Source organism: Otolemur garnettii, unplaced genomic scaffold (genome assembly GCF_000181295.1).
Source record: "Otolemur garnettii isolate 467f Iridium unplaced genomic scaffold, OtoGar3 scaffold00236, whole genome shotgun sequence".
In the NCBI taxonomy this organism is placed as follows: Eukaryota; Metazoa; Chordata; class Mammalia; order Primates; family Galagidae; genus Otolemur; species Otolemur garnettii.
In genome coordinates, this window is record NW_003852631.1 from 952,806 (window position 1) to 971,657 (window position 18,852).

General features: G+C 44.6%; 1 protein-coding gene across 1 annotated transcript; it reads left to right on the plus strand.

The window, feature by feature from the left end:
* The first annotated feature begins 247 nt into the window (after window positions 1-247).
* On the plus strand, window positions 248-18,485 carry SIAH2 (siah E3 ubiquitin protein ligase 2). Its single transcript, XM_003802189.2, has 2 exons — window positions 248-1,283; window positions 17,849-18,485. Exons 1-2 carry the CDS (start codon window positions 867-869, stop codon window positions 18,404-18,406), a joined length of 975 nt encoding a protein of 324 aa, XP_003802237.1. The 5' UTR covers window positions 248-866; the 3' UTR covers window positions 18,407-18,485.
* Window positions 18,486-18,852: the final 367 nt, after the last annotated feature.

An 18,852-nucleotide genomic window follows, 5' to 3' on the forward strand; every position in this document is an offset into this window, starting at 1 on the left:
CTGTTGACCCAGCTCCAGCCCCTTGCTCTGCTGCCGCCCAAAGCTCCTCCTCCCGACCCGGTGTTCCAGGCTAAGAGCCCAGCCGGTCGCGTCGAGCTTCCCCCGTGACTCAACCCGGAGAAGAAGAACCTCTCACTTTTTTCCCACCATCCCAACGGCCCCGCCCCGCCCAGCCGGCCCGCGTTCTGTCCCGCCCAACGTCCACGCCCCCACCCTGCCTGAAGTTGCCCTCCCGGTTCCAGCCCGCGGACGCGTGGGCCCAGCTCCCCGGGGTGTGGCCAGAGGACTTGGGCGACGCCCCCTTGAGGGCGGCCCCTTCCCTCAACCCGGAAAAGGCGACCCCGTGCGGCGGCGGCGAGTGGGGCATGCTCACTGGCGCCGGCCGGGCCGCAGCCCGAGCAGGAAGCGCCCGCGCTAGGCGGCCCTGTATGTACTTTGCCTGCTGGAGCCGGGCGGAGCTCGCGCCCCGGCGCTGGGTGGCTCTGCTAGTCCCCGCGCGCCTGGAAGGCCGCACACGTGTCCAAGCGTCACGTCCGCGCGCGCCCCCGGGGCTTGCGTCAGCTGCTGCTCTAGAAGCTGGTGGGCCGGAACTCAGCGCATCGCTTGGGTTTGGGGCCCGGACGCCGCTGGGAGGGCACCGCGCGGGGTCCCACGCGGTGGCGTGTTCAGAACGCCGGGGACAGTCTAGAGCGTCGGCGTGGTCCAGCCCCCTGCCTCTACGGTGCCGATCGTCTCCGCCGCCCGGTCCCAGGCTGGGCGCCGTGGCTTTGCCCCGGAGCTCGCTGCCCGCGGGGCGCGCACCGCCTTGACCCGGGCGGCCCCGCGGCAGGCAAGCGCCCGCAGTTCCATGGTTGTTTCAGAGCGCGATGAGCCGCCCGTCCTCCACCGGCCCCAGCGCTAACAAACCGTGCAGCAAACAGCCGCCGCCGCAGCCCCAGCACGGTCCGTCCCCAGCTGCGCCCCCGGCCGCCGCCACCATCTCGGCTGCGGGCCCCGGCTCGTCCGCGGTGCCCGCCGCGGCGGCGGTGATTTCGGGCCCCGGCGGCGGCGGCGGAGCGGGCCCGGTGTCTCCGCAGCACCACGAGCTGACCTCGCTCTTCGAGTGCCCGGTCTGCTTTGACTATGTCCTGCCTCCCATCCTGCAGTGCCAGGCCGGGCATCTGGTGTGTAACCAATGCCGCCAGAAGTTGAGCTGCTGCCCAACGTGCAGGGGCGCCCTGACGCCCAGCATCAGGAACCTGGCTATGGAGAAGGTGGCTTCGGCAGTCCTGTTTCCCTGCAAGGTAAGCCTAGGGACGGCTGGCGCACTTCTTCCCGGCGACCTTCTCGACTCCAGTGTCCTCCAAGCCCACTCGCAGGCCCTGAGAGGCGAGTGGCATCTCTCGTTTTAAAAAAATGTTAACACTTTGTCCATCCTCCCCCATGCCCACCTGTCCACTTTGGGAAAAGTTCAGGGTTGATATCTGCCCGATTCCTGACCCTTAGATTAATTGGCACTCGCCGACAGTTGGAACACACCGAAGCCCTCCCGGTCCGGTGCCTACGTCCCCTACGCATACTGAAACGTATGCTCAGTACAGCTGGGCCGCGCAAGTAAAACTCGGATAGGGAAGCTATCTATGGGGATAGAGGAGGGAGGAAATGCGCGAGCTGAACGCATCCTTGACCAGTACTCGGCTTGGCAGGATCGGTCCTAGATTCCTCCTGCACCCTGTGCCTGCCGTCTGCACATCCCTGACACGTGGGAGCTCTCGGGAGTGTAGCTAAAAAAAAGAAGAAGAAGAAAAAGAAAAAGGCGCCCACACCCTGTTTTCCTCTTGCTACAAGAAAAGCCACGCCTTTCCCCCTCCTGGCCTTCCAAAGACTGGGAAGGACTGAAGAGTTATGGCTGTTTTTATACTCAGTGGGGCGAAAACATCCACTTAGGAAATTAACAAGGGCACACCAAGAGCCGTTGTTACAGTTCTTTAAAGCTCATCACTTTATTTTTGATTTCGTTCAAAAGGTTATCAGTGTCCCTGTAAAGAATGCAAACCATCAAGACAAGAAAAGTCAAATGAAACGCCAAGACCTCTCTGTCCCTTCCCCACGATTGTTAGGTTTAGTATGTATCTTTGTAGACTTTTTAAACCATATGTACAGACACCCTTGCAGCGAAATGTAGCATAGATGTCAGTGTGTGTCAGGAAGGTTTTTTAATACTCAACACATACAGTTTTTCTCCAAAAATGGTTTCTGCAAGTTGCCGTTTTAAAATTCGTGTTATCACACATTTTTGTATGTCTGAAACCTATTTCCACCTCATTGTATTTTAAATGTCTGCATAATATCACATTGTTTGGTCATTGTAGTAACATTTGTTTACCTACCCTACATCTATCACTTAGAAATCTACAGGAGCAATTTCACAGACATGCCTGTCTGTATTACCTCATTATAACCTATAGCTGTACTGTGAAGTTCATTTTTTGAAATTAAAAGTGGAAATAATGTAATTAATAACGTTGAGGGTGTTTTTGTAAAGTTAAGTGCTCTCCCTCCTTGGCTGTTTAAGCTGTCTTGTGTTTCTCCTTGCTGCTTATTATTTTATATGACAAGAGCTCATTTTTTAAATTAAAAATAATCCAACTGAGAATTCAGGCTTAGGACTGAGGTCAGTAAAAGAAGTGATTTTATTGGGTCTGCTGCCCTGCCACAAAGTTTAAAATAGCATATTTCAAATAAGGGACTGAATCAATGTTTGGACTATGGGATTTCAGGCAACCTTATTAAATTACTTCCGTCTCCTCATATGATGTTTACTAATTCACCCTGCCTCGTTGTTTTCTCATAAAATCTATAGATGAAATATATTTCCAGAGTTTTCTCAGGGTCACAAAGAAGTGGCAGCCTAGTTGTCAGAGAAGATTTGGTGATAGTTGACATAGGGTGGATATTTGGTGTTGGAGATAACGCAGGGGTGGGGGGTACCCCACAGGATTTCATAGCCAGCTTCTCACCCCTTGCTTATCCCTAAAGCTTCAGTGCTAATAGAAGTAATGGCTTTAGGTGGATTATAATTCACAAATGAGAATTTGATATCAGTCGGTATTCCATAATTTATTTTTGAAAAGCAGTCTTATCAGGGAATCGAGTTCCCAAGAGAAAGGGAAGGAAACAGTTATAACATGCTGTATGGAGAGTGAAGTTTCACTTTCAAAATCTAGAACTCTGGTTCCTATGGAAACATATGTTCTTTCATAACGTATACCAGGCTTGTGAAGTCATTCTCAAAGACTTTTGAGAAGAAGCAGGAGTACTCAGCCTTTCTGTACATGTCAGCGATTTCCAGGTCTCTCTTCTACAAGCATGCTTTTGAGCCAAGCCACTGCTTTGCAAACTAAAATTTAAAAGTGTCAACCATTCCCTTATATACCAGGAACCCAGCTTAGAAAGAAAGAGCACTTTTATGTGTTCATGTATGTGAGATTTATAAAGAAGGAGTGTCCATGCCCCACCTTTGTTTGGCCAGTAATCCAAACTCTGACAGGACAGCTCAGCCAGTTAGTGTGGATAAACCAACCTTGGGCATATAGACAGGCCCAGCCTCCAACCAACATATGTTAGTTGGAGAAGATGAGAGATAGTTGGGAGTGGTAAAGCTTATGTTACAGTAAGATAGGACTATTTACCTACTGCTTTGGCCTGCAGTTTGCGGCTTCTAGAAATCACAGAGGACTGCCTTGTCCCTGTCCCCACATGCTCCCAGAATCTCTGATGGGCGGGCTCATCTGAGAAAACCAATACTGAGCAAAGTACCAGAGCCCAGGTTCTCAAGAGCTTTCTGGCACTGTTTGCCTGAGAGCCCACCTCTGGAGGCCTTCATTTCTGGATCTGTAAATGAGGGGTGAGATTGCCCAGCTTGTGAGGACTGTAGCTTCTGGCATTCCCGAGGAGAAGGGAGGCTATCTGGGATGCCATTAGAAACCTCTGTGTGTTAGCTGTTTTGTGTGAGTCGGCTGTTATTAGGTTGCCTTTTTTTTTTTTCAGATGAGGAAACTCAGGCCTATAGAATGCTTCAATATGAAATGACTTGTCAAGTCACATCGCTAGTAAATTGGCCAGTTCATGCATCTGTATCTTAAAGGCACAAATTTTCTGTATATAGGAATAGTATGAAAAATTTTGTAGGGATTTCAAATCTGAGTGTATAAGCCAAGATTCCAAATCATACCTCAAAATTGACACCAGTAACAAAACCATCTGGTTGGATGAGTTCACCAGATGGGCCTCTGATGGGACGGCCCCAACATGACAACATACATACTCACTCTGAAATTCACTGGCAGGAATTTTGTAGTGTATTTGAAGTAGAAAGATCAAGGTCAGAGGGAAGCCTACAAACCTAATATTTTGGGAGGTTTCATCATAGCCCTAAACTGCTCATGCATCACTTGGCCAAAAACGGATGTATTGCCAAACAGCTACCCTACAGAAGTGTGGGGCCACTTAATTAAAGCATTGCCAGCGCTTTGATATATGGGGTATACATGCATTACTAGCTCAGGTCTCCCTTTTTAAGCAAAAGGATGTCTGATTATCAGAGTATGGCCGTCTTTACTTGGGGTATTTTTAGTCTATTCTGTGGCTTATTTCACCCTCTGAGAAATTTGACATCCAGTTCCCAGATCATAAATCCCACCCACAGAGTGTGGGTGTATGGAGAGAAGTGAAGAAGGTTGACACAAACGTGTCAACCACGCAGTCTGTTTTACCACTCAACGGGGTAGTTTGATATCAGCCAAGTATTTTGCTCCATGACTGTGGGAAATTCTAATCCAATCCAGCCTACTTAGAGTATGAGACTTTTTCTTTCCACTTTATCTTCTCTGAAAGTTTCTAGTAACATATCTCCAAATAATTATTGAACTTGATAGCCTCAGCCAGCCAGACAAGCCTTCCCTGTTGTTAGATTGTGACAGTGTTGTTTTTGTTCGTAAAAAATAAATAAATAAAACCAAGTCAGGTCAGCCAACACAGTTGAAAGTTTGAAAGTCCCTTTGCGTGACCTCATCTAGTTCAGTGGAGAGAAACTCTCTAACTACCAGCCAGGATTAGGTAATGCAAGGGGGAGAGGCATCTGACATGTGGCCTCCGGATCAGGGAGATGGTAGGGAGCTGGGGGACAGGTGCCACCTCTGAAGAGGGCAACCCTTACTTAGCTCTGGCTGATTAGTGGGGGTGGGGATGTGAATACAGCTTTGCCAGACCTTTAGATTTTTTTCCACAAAAACCCAGAAATCTGGATTTTTTTATGTTAAATACCTAAATTTTGTTTTCTAACATTGGCCGAATTCACATGGACAGCCAGCACTTGCAGGCCACACCAACCATGTCTCCAGGCCAAGTTCCAACTGCCAGCGTGGAGCCTCTGCTCGGGTTTTCTTTTAGGAAGTGTTTGGTGAGCCTGGAAGTTCTCATTTAACTCTTGCGGTACATTAACTTTGGAACAATGGTATGTCCCAACCATAGGTGACTGTGTAGCTTGTTTTCTTTTCGTCTTTATTTTGCCAAGAAAATATTCTGTTCTGCCTACCAGGAGACCCGAAATGTTCCCTTGGTGACTAGATATTTGACTTTGTTCAGGTCGGTTTATTTTTTTCGCACCTGAGGGTCTTTAAGAGATGTTGTTGGACTAAAGGATTAAACAGCAGTTCTTTCTTACTCTAAAATTTTGGAATATAGTAAACGATCTCAAAAGCACTAGGCAGGAAACAGAACTGGCTTCCCATCCTGGCTTTATATGACTGTGGTCCACTCCACTTTCCTGACCTTGTTTGTTCACCTGTTGAAAAGACTGGAGATAATGCTTTGCGGTTGGGTGCTCCGAGATGAGATTGGAAGTGCTATAGAGAGCTCCTGCTTTACCACCTCAAGTAGAAGTTGAGTAGTATTAGGGTGATTGTAAGGTGCTAGGTAATCACCTAGAAGTGTCAAAAACAGTTTCAGAGATTTCTTTTTAACCTCAAACACTCCGCTAAGACAAAATCATTTGCTTTGGAAATTGACCCTGCAGTCTTCACTACTGCCTGAAATTAACAAGATTGGCCCCTAAAAGCATATAGAATGAGCTGGCAGGGACCAGAATCCACATACTTGAACCTCAGGGCTCGAAGTTTTAAAGAGCAAAATTGGCAATGCAGCTTTTGTTGTGTTTTAGTATATAAAAGAGAAACATTAGATACGGTATAACAGTACTAATGTTTAATGCTTATTCTACACATAATTGGCTAAAATTTTTTCACAGGTCACAACTTGCAAACAGAATAAACCCGTAGTAGAGTCAATTGTTGATTGTAAGTTGATCCTTAGTGCAACCCAAATGGAGGCTTACCTAACGTTACAGCAGGTCTGGCCTAGAAAATACCTGCCCTGAGATTGGGTTAGATTCTCCCATTCTGTGAGTTAGAGCCCCATTGTGAATCAACATAGAAAGTGCTATAAACATCTGACTTGAGTAAAACCTCAATGTAAAATGTCTTAAAAGCTAGATTTGTGCTTCTGATAAAATATGTGAGAAATGACATTACTTATTCAAACTGTAAGGTCCTCGCTCCTTGAAGGTACAGGAGACACACATTTGCTGGACTGAATACCAATATTCACAGCCACTGTGTATTGCCGGCGAGTTTTGCAGGGTATGATCATAACAAGGGATGTTAGAGTGTGGCTCCACTCTGGACGCCTTGAAAAGGAAAGTCAGAGTTTTCATCATCACCTGGGTCTTTATGTTAAATGGGTATAATATCTAAGGCTTATAAGAAATTCTTTTGCTTGCCCCAAATGCCCGTCTTTCTCCATTCGTTTCTTGAAAATTGGGAACTTGTTAACTTTCCTTGTCCTCAGTATGGTAAAGATTTTATGTTATAATTTTTAGACTATGTAGCACCTATGGCATAAAGGATTACCCCCTCCCAGTTTTTGGCTACCAGTGTTATCGAGATGAATAAAAATATATCAAATTTGTCAAATATGTGGGCCTATTCACTATTATAAAACTTCAACAAAGGTAGTGTCTTGGGGTTCCTTTTCCCAGACTCCTAACTCGTTTCTTCTGGTCTAACCCCTGACTCTGTCTCTGCTGTGACTAGTTGGTGACCTCTCCAGCCCTCAATGGCTTATGGTAAAATGGGATGATGATAGGGTTTTTGTAAGGATGAAACACAATAATAATTTATGCAAGGTGGCTAGCATAGTGTTGGCACTAAATAATCTTCCTCATTACTTTGTAAAGGAGCTAGGACACACTTAGTATCCCCCCAAGAGACTGGCCCAAGCTCAGTTGGTAAGTGTGTGGAGAAGAAACTGGTGCGTAGGCCTTGTAATCTTTTTTTTTTTCCAAGTAAAAAATTAAATGGCCTTTATTTGAGGTTCATAAACAGGGCAGCCTCCGTTCTACAAAGCAGAATGAAAGCTCCCACAGGACACTGGAAGAACAGTGGGTTTTGTAAGGTGGAAACAAGAAAACAGAAGGAGAGGGGAAAAGAACCTGGTGAACATCCAGTTACCACGGAGAGCTGGGTACTTGTTCTCAAGGCTGCATCAGAAACAAACATGAACAAGTGGGTTTTCTGAAGAAGGGAAGGGAAATTTGTTACTTTGCCAGCAGAGGAGGAAAAAGGTCAGCTGAAAATACCAACTTTTCCTCCATACAGTGTCTGTTCCGCTGCAGCCTCTTGCCTTTTCTGCTGCCCACCCAATCCTGCTGAGGAACAGCGATCGCCCCCCCCCATTCCAGGCTCCCATAGTGGGTTTTGGAGGAGTGGCAGTAGTATTGGGGGGGCCCTCTTATCAGGGTGCTGGGTAAACATGGAACACCCAGCTAAGTTTGAGTTTCAGATAAACAAATAATTTGGGCGGTAGGGAGTATAAGTATACCCAAATATTGCCTGGGAGATACTAGGCATCTTGTATTTTTACTTGCTGATTTTACAGTGATTGCTTTAGTGGAGAATTTTAAAATGCTGGAAGAAATGAAGTGGGTTTGCAGAGTTGTCAGGTGTTTGCAATTAAGTGTGCAGGTGGGGACAGGGCATGGAAGAAAGAGTGAGGGCATCAGTCACACGGCATAAAGCCTTTTATTCTAAAGGTGCTCTTGTTTGCTTGAACACACACTCTAAAGGGACCTCACAAAACTGGTTTTCCAAGACAATGTGTGTTTTCCTGCTAACTCTGGCTATAGACGGATGAGAAAAATACTCGGGCAAAAGTCAACCTTTGTTTAAAGTTTCAAAGATTAAAAATAGGGTTTTTGTAAGGCCAAAGGCACCCTCCCCTCACAGCAGGACATTCTCAAATTTTGCAATAATCACTCCAGGACCTTCCACCAAGACATCTTTTAGCGAGAAAGCTAGCTACAACACGTGGTTTGTCAACTTTCTCTCACGCAAAAAGGATGAATTTTTTCAGCCCAAGACTTTGATTAGATTAGAATTGCTGTATCTAGAAGAAAGTTTGTAAAGTTAACAGTATTGGCTTAGTCTCAGCACTGTCTGGTGACACTGATGGTTTGGTGCTGAGTGATATTGTCTTGTCAAATTATTACCTGTGAAACTGTTACTGCACTCCTGCTCGATCATTTCCTCTTTGTACTGCTCCTTAGGCAGGTGAGGAATTTACCAATTGAGTTAAGTGAAAATAAGCTGAGGTTCTTAGAGGAAGGATGCTGGGCACATGCAGGTTGGATATTATAATTAAGCTGAATTTTATAATAGTCAAAAGTGAGCTGTAGAAAGTTTTATAGACCCAGTCAGCGGCGACTCAGTAGGCTTAAGGTCACCTAGGACACTGGGTCCTTGAGTTCTAATCGTAGCTACTCTACCATTGCTGTTAAACACATTTTAAGCAAGAGGAACACCCCGCCATGAAAAGGGCAGCAATGCTGATATCTCCTCCCCTTCTAAGATCTCAAAAGAGCTGTGAAGCTCCTCACCCCAAATTTATGTATGTAAATAAGGGAAATATCTTTATTAGAAATAACAGCTCCATAGCACCTGAAATCCAAAGTAAAATTAAACATTTTTTCCTGACATGATCTCAAGGTCTTTTGAATTTTTTTAATGCTAAGTTCCACAGTAAAACATCTAATTATTAAAGCAAAATTAACATGGTGGAGAACATTCCATCTACTCCAGATGAACCTAATATTTATTCACTTATTAAACACTGGGTGGATGGCTCAGCGCCCGTAGGTCAGTGAGTAGGGCGCCAACCACATAACACTGAGACTGACAGGTTTGAAACCGGCCTGGGTCAGCTGAACGACAATGACAACTGCAACAAAGAACAGTCAGGCATTGTGGTGGGCACCTGTAGTCCCCACTACTTGGGAGGCTGAGGCATCACAGCACTCTACCGAGAATGACATAGCCTCTGTCCCAAAAAAAAAAAAAAAATTACAATTAAAAAAGAAAAACAAACACTGGGTGGGCAAGAAGAAGGGAATGGATGGATCAGTAAATCAATAAAATTAATAAGGCAGCAGATTAACTGGAAGATAACCAGAGATGCTCAATGGTATTTTGGAGACAGGTAAATTCTCTTAACCACAAAGGAGCTAGCTTAAATTGCTAGAAGTCTCTTTAAAAAAGTGGTAAAAATTTTAACTGCTGTTTAAAATGTGAAAGTTCTACCATATTGTGATCTATACGAAGTTTGGACGCAACCCCCATTTGAATGTTGAAGAAAGACTTCAACTAGTGGTCCCGTAATTATCTGCTGATCATACTGAATAAATTACGCTGTCAGGAGCTCATCCTTCCACTTGAACTCACATAGCTCTATTTCTGGGTTCACCTCCCTAGCGCTAAAAGAAGGGGTGGGGCTTAGGTAAATTTTATTCCAGGAGCTCATTTTTCAGGTGGGTCTGGATTGGAATAGTTTACCTTGGACCACTGGGGGTTCGTAGGTAATGACATTGCAGTGGTCAGAAATTACATCCCAGGGCCAGTGACTTGTCAGGGCCTCTCAAACCTTTGGCAGGATCAGAGGACAATGGAGAATGCTTTGTCTTCTGTGAGGCCAAACGAAGTGTTAATTATTAATAATTTATGTCTTCATTGCAAAATTGTATTGGTTCAATCCCAAAGACTCTTTAGTAAAAGAAAAACTATTAACTGTGGTTGCATTTACATTAGATATGTATTTTTTTACCCTTTTTTAAAATTAAATAGCTGTGTACATTAACGCAGTCATGGGGTACAATGTGCTGGGTTTATAAACAATTTGAAATATTTTCATCAAACTGGTTAACATAGCCTTCATGGCATTTTCTTAGTTATTGTGTTAAGACATTTATATTCTACATTTAGTAAGTTTCACCTGTACCCTTGTAAGATGCACTGTAGGTGTGGTCCCTCCAATTACCCTCCCTCCACCCATCCTCCCCTCCCCTCCCTTATATATTTTCTTTAAAAAAAAATATACTATTGTGATTATACTTAAGGTATTCAACCAACTCTGAGTAAGAAATCTCTATATCCCATAAAGGATAAATATGTTAACTCAGTCCCTGAATTCTTTCATACATTTTTATTTTGATATGATTTTAAACTTAAACAATAGTTGCAATAATATTACACAAAATCCTCCCCGTAGCGTTTATCCAGATTCACCAGTTGTTTCCTTTGTACCGTATTTATCATTTGTGCTTTTTCTATTCATATGTATGTATTTTTTCAGCCATTTGAATGCACATTGCAAGCATCCTGTCCCTTTACCCCTAAATAACTCACTACTTCTTTGAAAAACAAGGATATTTTCTTATTATGGCACAGTTATCAAAATCAGGAAATTTGACACACAGGACTATTAATACTATCTAATCCGGGATTAGATATACAAATTTTAGCTGTTGCCCCAGGAATGTCCTTCGTAGCAGTTTTGGTTTCTCAGTCAGTGCAGGGCCGTGCATCATATTAGCAGCAAGTGTGCATTTTTTCATCTTTACATCTTATTTAGAGTGAAGGAAAGTGCTATTGGTTTTTACTTCAAGACAGCATTTCTTGGACTTAAATCAAGGTGATGATCATCAGCAACAAATTACTGTGCTTTGTTTTTCTTGAGACATTCGCGTTTGAGGCGCTGCTGGATATCTTGCTGATACATTTCAGCTGTTTCCTAGGAGGTGCGCAGGTCTAGGCTTAGTGGTTACCTCTCAGTTCCCGAGAGGAACAGGGTCCCACCAAGGAGTGCCTGGCATCTCCGTGGTAGCGATTTGTTGATTGTCAGAAATCAATAGATCATTCTTGAGTTGCATGGGATTAAGTTTAATTAGATTAAATGATTTGTTCTGAACTACTCACAGCGTCCATGACCTTCACTAGCACCCCCAGCTAAGAAGGGTTATTTTGCTTATCTGCTCATGTCATGGGCAAATGTAATGTGACTGTGTTTCTTAGGTCAATAACAGGTGTCTGGTATTTAACCATGTTCTGACCATACGGATCTCACTGTGTTTGTGTATGAATGGGTTTCTAAGCTAAAAGGGAAAAACCCTGCTCAAATTCCAACTTAAACATAACCTTCAAACCCCATGCGCAGGAAAGGAATGAGAACTATTTACTGCTTTCTGCTGAGACTTAAAAATGAGGCTTCAGATTACACATTGCCTTTCAATGGCAGAACACATTTGCTCTAGGCTTTTGCAAAGTTTCTTAAAAACTCAGAAGTGGGGGTGGCGCCCGTAGCTCAGTGTGTAGGGTACTGACCACATACACCGAGGCTGGTGGGTTCGAACCCGGCCCAGGCTAGCTAAAACAACAATAACAACTGCAACAAAAAATAGCCAGGTGTTGCGGTGGGCGCCTGTAGTCCCAGCTACTTGGGAGGCTGAGGCAACAGAATTGCTTAAGCCTAAGAATTTGAGGTTGCTGTGACACCCTGGCACTCTACCAAGGGCGACATAGTGAGACTCTGTCTCAAAAAAAAAAAAGCCAGAAATGGGATTTCAACATTTTTTGTTTATTTCTCACTCTACTGGACCATCTTCTGCCTCCCCACACTCTTCTTTAACTTTGGGTTTCTGTGTTCGCCTGTGCAAGTGTGTACTTTCTTTAGAGAGAGTAACTTTAATTCTCCCTGGGGGAAATGAACAGATATTCTCCTAGGGAGAAATTCATTTATAGCTGTGAACTTGTCCCAGGACACACAGGCAGCCCTCTGCACACCCGCCCAGGTGCTTTCTCTCAGTAACAAGCGTGTACAGCTAAGAACCAGGTGTCTGAAGGAAAGCCCCCCCACCTCAAATGCAGAAGTCCTCTGACCCCTCATATTCAGTGGGGCCAGCCCGAGCTGGAATGTGAAAAGTGAACCCTCAGGACTTTGTTGCCACATGCAGAGAGGGCTGGGAGGGTGTGAGGGCTGGTGTCTCATTTGTGAAGCGCTGCTGCCTTCTTCCTTAGGGAGTGGTGCTCTCAGGGCTGTTTTTCTCCCTCTAAGCCAAGGAAGAAGTTAATATTAGAACCTGCTTCCAAAAGCAGTGTATCTGTGGACTCTGCGTTTTCTATGGCAGGGAAGGCAGCTGTAAATTATTTCTTCTGTTCCCTTTTCTCAAAATATTCTTTGTTTGACTCCTGAGCTGTTGTGTGCTGTGAAAGAGCCTTGGAGGCTGGGAACTTGGGGCTCTATTCCTGGTGTGGCCACAAATGCCCACAAGGCCCTGACCAGCCAGGCACTCTCTGGAAGCCTCCAGCTTCTAGTCTGCAAAACCAGCAGAACCAGCTCCCTAGTCCACCTCCATGCTGTGCAAGCAGTCAGGTTCTGGCTGGGTGTCAGGGGTGGCATTCCTGAGTTGTCCTGACGGTGCCCATTGGGCAGGGCAGTGACCTGCTAGACCTGCTTGCTGGCGTGGGCCCCTTGCAGCTGTTTCTGGGCTGCCTGGAAGCCAGGTTCAGAATCAGAATGAATAATTCCCATCAGAACCAGTGGTTCTCACCCAGGGCAATCTCTCCCTTGGAGACGTTCAGCCATGCTTAGAGACATTTCTGGTTGTCACAGCTGAGGGGCAGGGAGCGGTTGCTACTGGCATCTAATGAACGGAGGCCAGGGACACAGCGAAACCTACAACACACAGCACAGCCCCGCAATCAAGAATCACCCATTCCAAATGTTAGTAGTGTGCCAGTCGAGAAGCCCTGAAATACACTGAGTTGTACGTGAAGTCCCCGACCTGCCTGCCTTCTTCCTTTGGTTTTATCCCCACTGTTCCCTCGCCGCCCTGTGCTAGAACCAGATAGAACAACATCAGCAGTGCACTGTCCGCAGGAAAGCTGGCCTTACCCCTTCTTCCTCACCTCATCCCACTTTGACATCACCTGCCACCCTCTTTGTTTCATTTTGCAGTCTATATTTCTGATGTATTAGAGTGTGTATAGTTAGGTTTACCATATGGCCCCCCTTAACTGGAATGCCGCAAGGGCAGGATCCACAGCAGATTCCCTCTGTGTGGCCTAGCAACCCTCAGAAACCCTTGGAATTTTTCAAGAAAACACAAACCTAAGGCCAGGGGCCGGTGAAATTTGGCTTTGCTGCTCAGAGGTACCTAGCCAGCTTTCCGTACAGTCTTAGGGAACTCAGACCCCTAAGTCCTCCGATCCCTGGATGATAGCCCCCCTGATGAAGGTGACAGCGACACCCATCGTGCTCTGGCATGTCACTCAAGAACAATGCCAAGACTGTTGTAAGTATGAAACGTGGCACGGAGGGAGTGTGAGAGTGTGTGTGTTTGACCTTTAATCCAGCCTTCATAAAATTGGCACCAGGCTCACAAAGACACAAACCTTACCCAGGATGGAAAGCAGGAGCTAGACAGATATTAAAGTTCAACCTGTTTAGAAAAAGCAGAGAAAGTACCTAAGGCTTTAAAAATATATTTAATACAGAATGTAGCAGGATCTTTTTTCATAAGGTCGTTGTCTGCACAGATGCAGAGTAATGCCCTTTCTGTGTGTAGTTGGGGAGCTTCCCTGTTCTCTATATTTGTGTTGAAGGAAGTGTTGGATGTCTGCTTTGTAAGGCAAACCAAATAATTCAGAATAGAAATGTTCCTGCTTGAGTGGGAAAAGTTCTGAACCAATGGCTAGATGATACACATTCATAGTAAATGTTCATGAACTAGGGACATTTGGGGGCTTTGGAAAGAAGTGCCCTGGGCAGCTGTGGCGAGAAGCTCATTCTGCACCATCTTCGCGTAGGGAGGGCTTGTTCCAGCCAGAGGATCTGCCAGGCTCTAGGCTAGTTCTTGCTATTTTTATTGTGTGATTTTAAACTCTGGACAGAAATGCCTCACCCATCTCGCACAGAAGAACATCAGAAGGCTCTGTATTCCTGGCCATACCCTAGATTTAAAACACAGTTAACAGAGATTTGGGGGGTATTTTGAGAGGTGGGGGGGCCTTATAAAGTCAGAGATACAAAGTGTAAATATACATGGATAAATAAGTGTATTTCTCCTGATTAAGTTTTTCTTACACCGATGATTTACAAATAAGACCATGATTTAAAAAAGAGGAACAAGAAGAGCAGAGAGAGGGAAGGCGGGAGGGGGTGGGGTCTTGGTGTGTGACACACCTTTTGGGGGCAAGGCACACTTGTAAGAGGGACTTTACCTAACAAATGCAATCAGTGTAACCTGGTTTCTTGTACCCTCAATGAATCCTCAACAATTAAAAAAAAAAAAAAAGAGGAACAAACAATTCTACGGGCAAAGTAAATAAGAGTGAAATATTTCTGCCAATTTCTATTGAAGATTATAATCCACTTCAGGTACGGGGTGTGGGGGAGGAATACATGGAATTTCTTTCTGGAAGCCACTCCTTCCTGATGAGAGGAGACTGAGCCCCCTGAGAGTGGAGGCTGTCATCTTTGCTTCTGTGTCCTCTGAGTGACTGTAGCTTAGTGTCTCGTATGGAAAAGGTGGTCAGTACCCGCTCATTGTTAGTGATAAGTTCATCTGTCAAGATTAGAATTTGAACTTAAGGTTTATACGGGGGCTATTCTATAAGGCTGGGTAGGGAGAAGCAGAAACAGCTGTGGTGGGGTTTTTCTCTTTTTTTAGCAGTTGGTCATTTTTTTTAGCATCTTAGAGAAATGACCTAGCCCTGGCCTTATTTGGTGCCGTCACATCTCAGTGGAGCGGGGGAGTTCAAGTGTTGTAAGCCAGACAGCTTACCTGCCACTGTGTTCCAGGGGTTAAAAAAAAAAGGCTTGACACCTTGTTTCACCTGAAAAGGTGATTCCGGTTTCTTAATTCTTTACAAAACAACAGCATAGTACTATGGGCAAGTGTCTGCTTGTGGGCTGATTCTCCGTCTAGTATCTAGGAATTAACTTTGTCATTCTTGTGAGTGTTGGGAGCAGAAGTCCATTTCTTTTGGTGTGGCCCTTTTGCTGTGCTGTGTATGATTTATCCATTGGGAATGTCATTCTGAGAGCAAGGGAGAAAAAGGTTTAGTTCCTAGCCTATTAAGTCATCGTCTGAGGGGCAAACTGGCTGTGTCAGCAAACTGGGTCTGCTTCCCCTTCCTCCAAGGCCTTTCCTGAGGTACCTGGTCATGAAATAATGTGCACTTGAACTTGAAGTGGTCTGGGGAAATTCAGCAGGCTTTGAGAGGAGGATTGGGCCCATCTCATCTTTTGTTTGTTTGTTTTATTAAATCATAGCTGTATACATTAATGCAATTATGGGGTACAATGTGCTGGTTTTATATACAGTTTGAAATAATTTCATTAAACTGGTTAATGTAGCCTTCACCGCATTTTCTTAGTTACTTAGTTTAAAATATTTATATTCTGCCCTTAAATTTAACATGTACCCTTGTAAAATGCACCATAGGTGTGGTCCCACTGACTGTCCTCCCTCCAAATAGTCCTCCCCCTCTCCTCCCTTTCCCCTTCATCTTGGGCTATAGTTGGGTTATAGCTTTCATATGGAAGTGTGGGTACTTATAAATTAGTTTCATAATAGAGCTGAGTACATTGGATACTTTTTCTTCCATTCTTGAGATACTTTGCTAAGAAGAGTATGTTCCAGCTCCATCCATGTAAACACAAAAGAGGTAAAGTCTCCATCTTTTTTAAGTCTGCACAATATTCCATGGTGTACATATACCACAATTTATTGATCCATTTGTGGGTCGATGGGCATTTGGGCTTCTTCCATGACCTAGCAATTATGAATTGGGCTGCAGTAAACATTCTGATACAAGTATCTTTGTTGTAATTCGATTTTTTATCTTCTGGATATATACCTGGTAGAGGAATTGAAGGATCGAATGGCAGGGCTATTTTTAGATCCCTAAGTGATCTATAAACATCTTTCCAAAAGGAATGCATTAGTTGGCATTCCCACCAGCAGTGTAGAAGTGTTCCCTTTTCTCCACATCCACACCAGCATCTCTGGTTTTGGGATTTTGTGACATGGGCTAATCTTACTGGAGTTAGATGATATCTCAAAGTAGTTTTGATTTGCATTTCTCTGATGATTAACATTTTTTCATGTGTCTGTAGACCATGTGCCTATCTTCTTCAGAGAAGTTTCTCTTCAAGTCCCTTGGCCACCCTGAGATGGGATCACTTGTTTTTTTCTTGCTAATACATTTGAGTTTTCTGTGGATTGTAGTTATTAAACCTTTGTCGGAGACATAACCTGCAAATATCTTTTCCCATTCTGAAGGCTGTGTGCTTGCTTTACTCACTGTGTTCTTGGCTATGCAGAAGCTTTTTAGTTTGATCAGATCCCAGTAATATATTTTTGGTGTTGCTTCAATTGCCCAGGGGGTCCTCCTCATTAAATATTCTCCCAGACTGATTTCTTCAAGTGTTTTCCCTGGACTTTCTTCTCCAGGGAGAAGTATTTTTATAGTTTCATGTCTCAAGTTTAAATCTTTAATTCAGGGAGAGTCTAACTTAGTTAATGGTGAGAGGTGTGGTCTTTCAGTCTTCCACAGGTCGCCAGCCAGTCCACACAGCACCGTTTGTTAAATAGGGAATCTTTTCCCCACTGAATATTTTTAATTGGCTTATTGAAGATCAAATAACGGTAAGTAGCTGGGTTCATCTCTTGGCTCTCTATTCTGTTCCATACATCTACCTCTCTTTTTTTGTGCCAGTACCATGCTGTTTTGATCACTATCGATTTATAGTATAATCTGAGGTCTGGAAGCATGATTCCTCCTGCTTTGTTTTTATTTCTGAGTAATATCTTGGCTATTCGAGCTTTTTTCTGATTCCATATAAAACGAAGGGTTTTTTTGAGGTCTTTATAAAGTATGACAGTGGTGCTTTAATAAGGATTGCATTAAAATTGTATATTGCTTTGGGTAGTATGGACACTTTAATGTTGATTCTTCAGGCCCTTCTCATCTTAACCTCCTCTAGCTGGAACCGAACTAACAAGCAATCTTCTAGTCAAATAGCTCTTGGTGTGATTTCCTTCCACCCAAAAGTATGGGCAGCCCACCCCAGAGGGAAGGTTAAAACAACTCCACTGAAAATAAGGGAAAGGCAGGTTTTATAGGACTAGCTCAACAATTTTGTTTGCTTGAGATGTGTGTAGTAAGAAAACTTGACTTCTCATCCTTTTATCAGTGTTGGAACAGGGGCCTGGAAAGCCGTACATCCGTGGTTCAGGACATACCCTTGATTTCACCCATGGCAACATTGATGACAAATAGGGACTGAGATGTTTGGTCTTGAATATTTCATCGTCTTCAGCAAAAGTAGTTGAGATAAGAATATAGTATAAGCCCAAGAAACTCGCACCCAGAAAAATTCTGAGAAGGCTGAGTGTGTGTTTTTTCTGTCTCTGCAGTATGCCACCACAGGCTGTTCCCTGACCCTGCACCACACAGAGAAGCCAGAACATGAAGACATCTGTGAATACCGTCCCTACTCCTGCCCTTGTCCTGGGGCCTCCTGCAAGTGGCAGGGGTCCCTGGAAGCTGTGATGTCCCACCTCATGCATGCCCACAAGAGCATCACCACCCTCCAGGGAGAGGACATCGTCTTTCTAGCTACGGACATTAACCTGCCAGGAGCTGTCGACTGGGTGATGATGCAGTCCTGTTTTGGCCACCACTTCATGCTGGTGCTGGAGAAGCAAGAGAAGTATGAAGGCCACCAGCAGTTTTTTGCTATCGTCCTGCTCATTGGCACCCGCAAGCAAGCCGAGAACTTTGCCTACAGACTGGAGTTGAATGGGAACCGGCGGAGACTGACCTGGGAGGCCACGCCCCGGTCCATTCACGACGGGGTGGCTGCAGCCATCATGAACAGCGACTGCCTGGTTTTTGACACAGCCATAGCACACCTTTTTGCAGATAATGGGAACCTTGGAATCAATGTGACAATTTCTACATGTTGTCCATGATGCACCGTGCAGCTTTGGTATATCATCAAAATTTGGGCATAATGCTCTGTGTTTAATAAAGATTTTTATAGGTGTTTTATTCCATATGTCTTCACAGGTCAGGACCCACAATTACCCCGTGTTGTTTTTTTTTTTTTAACAGCTTCTCACCTAGCATCGGCCTAACGAAGTTCATTAACCTGGGATGAATGGGGTTTGGCCCATTGGTGATTTAGAGGCTGTTCTATGATCCAAATTCAACTCTATTATTAAATCTTTCTTCCTGAACAATGCTTTGACAGATTGCTCAGGGCTCCTGTGGTCCAGTATGTTAGAAACTGGAGGCTTCTTCCTGCCTGCCTCCCTGTACCGGCCCTCGACATTGACAAAAGCACAGTGACTGTCAGCAATTTCCTTTACTTTTGTTTTTGAGGGGTAGGAATTGTTTTAATACATTTTAAATAGTG

Excerpts from the sequence above, each read along its gene's own strand:
- SIAH2 (XM_003802189.2), top strand. The coding sequence starts at position 867 with ATGAGCCGCCCGTCCTCCACCGGCCCCAGCGCTAACAAACCGTGCAGC. Across the intron at positions 1,284-17,848 it reads CAGTCCTGTTTCCCTGCAAG|TATGCCACCACAGGCTGTTC; the intron begins GTAAGCCTAGGG and ends CTGTCTCTGCAG.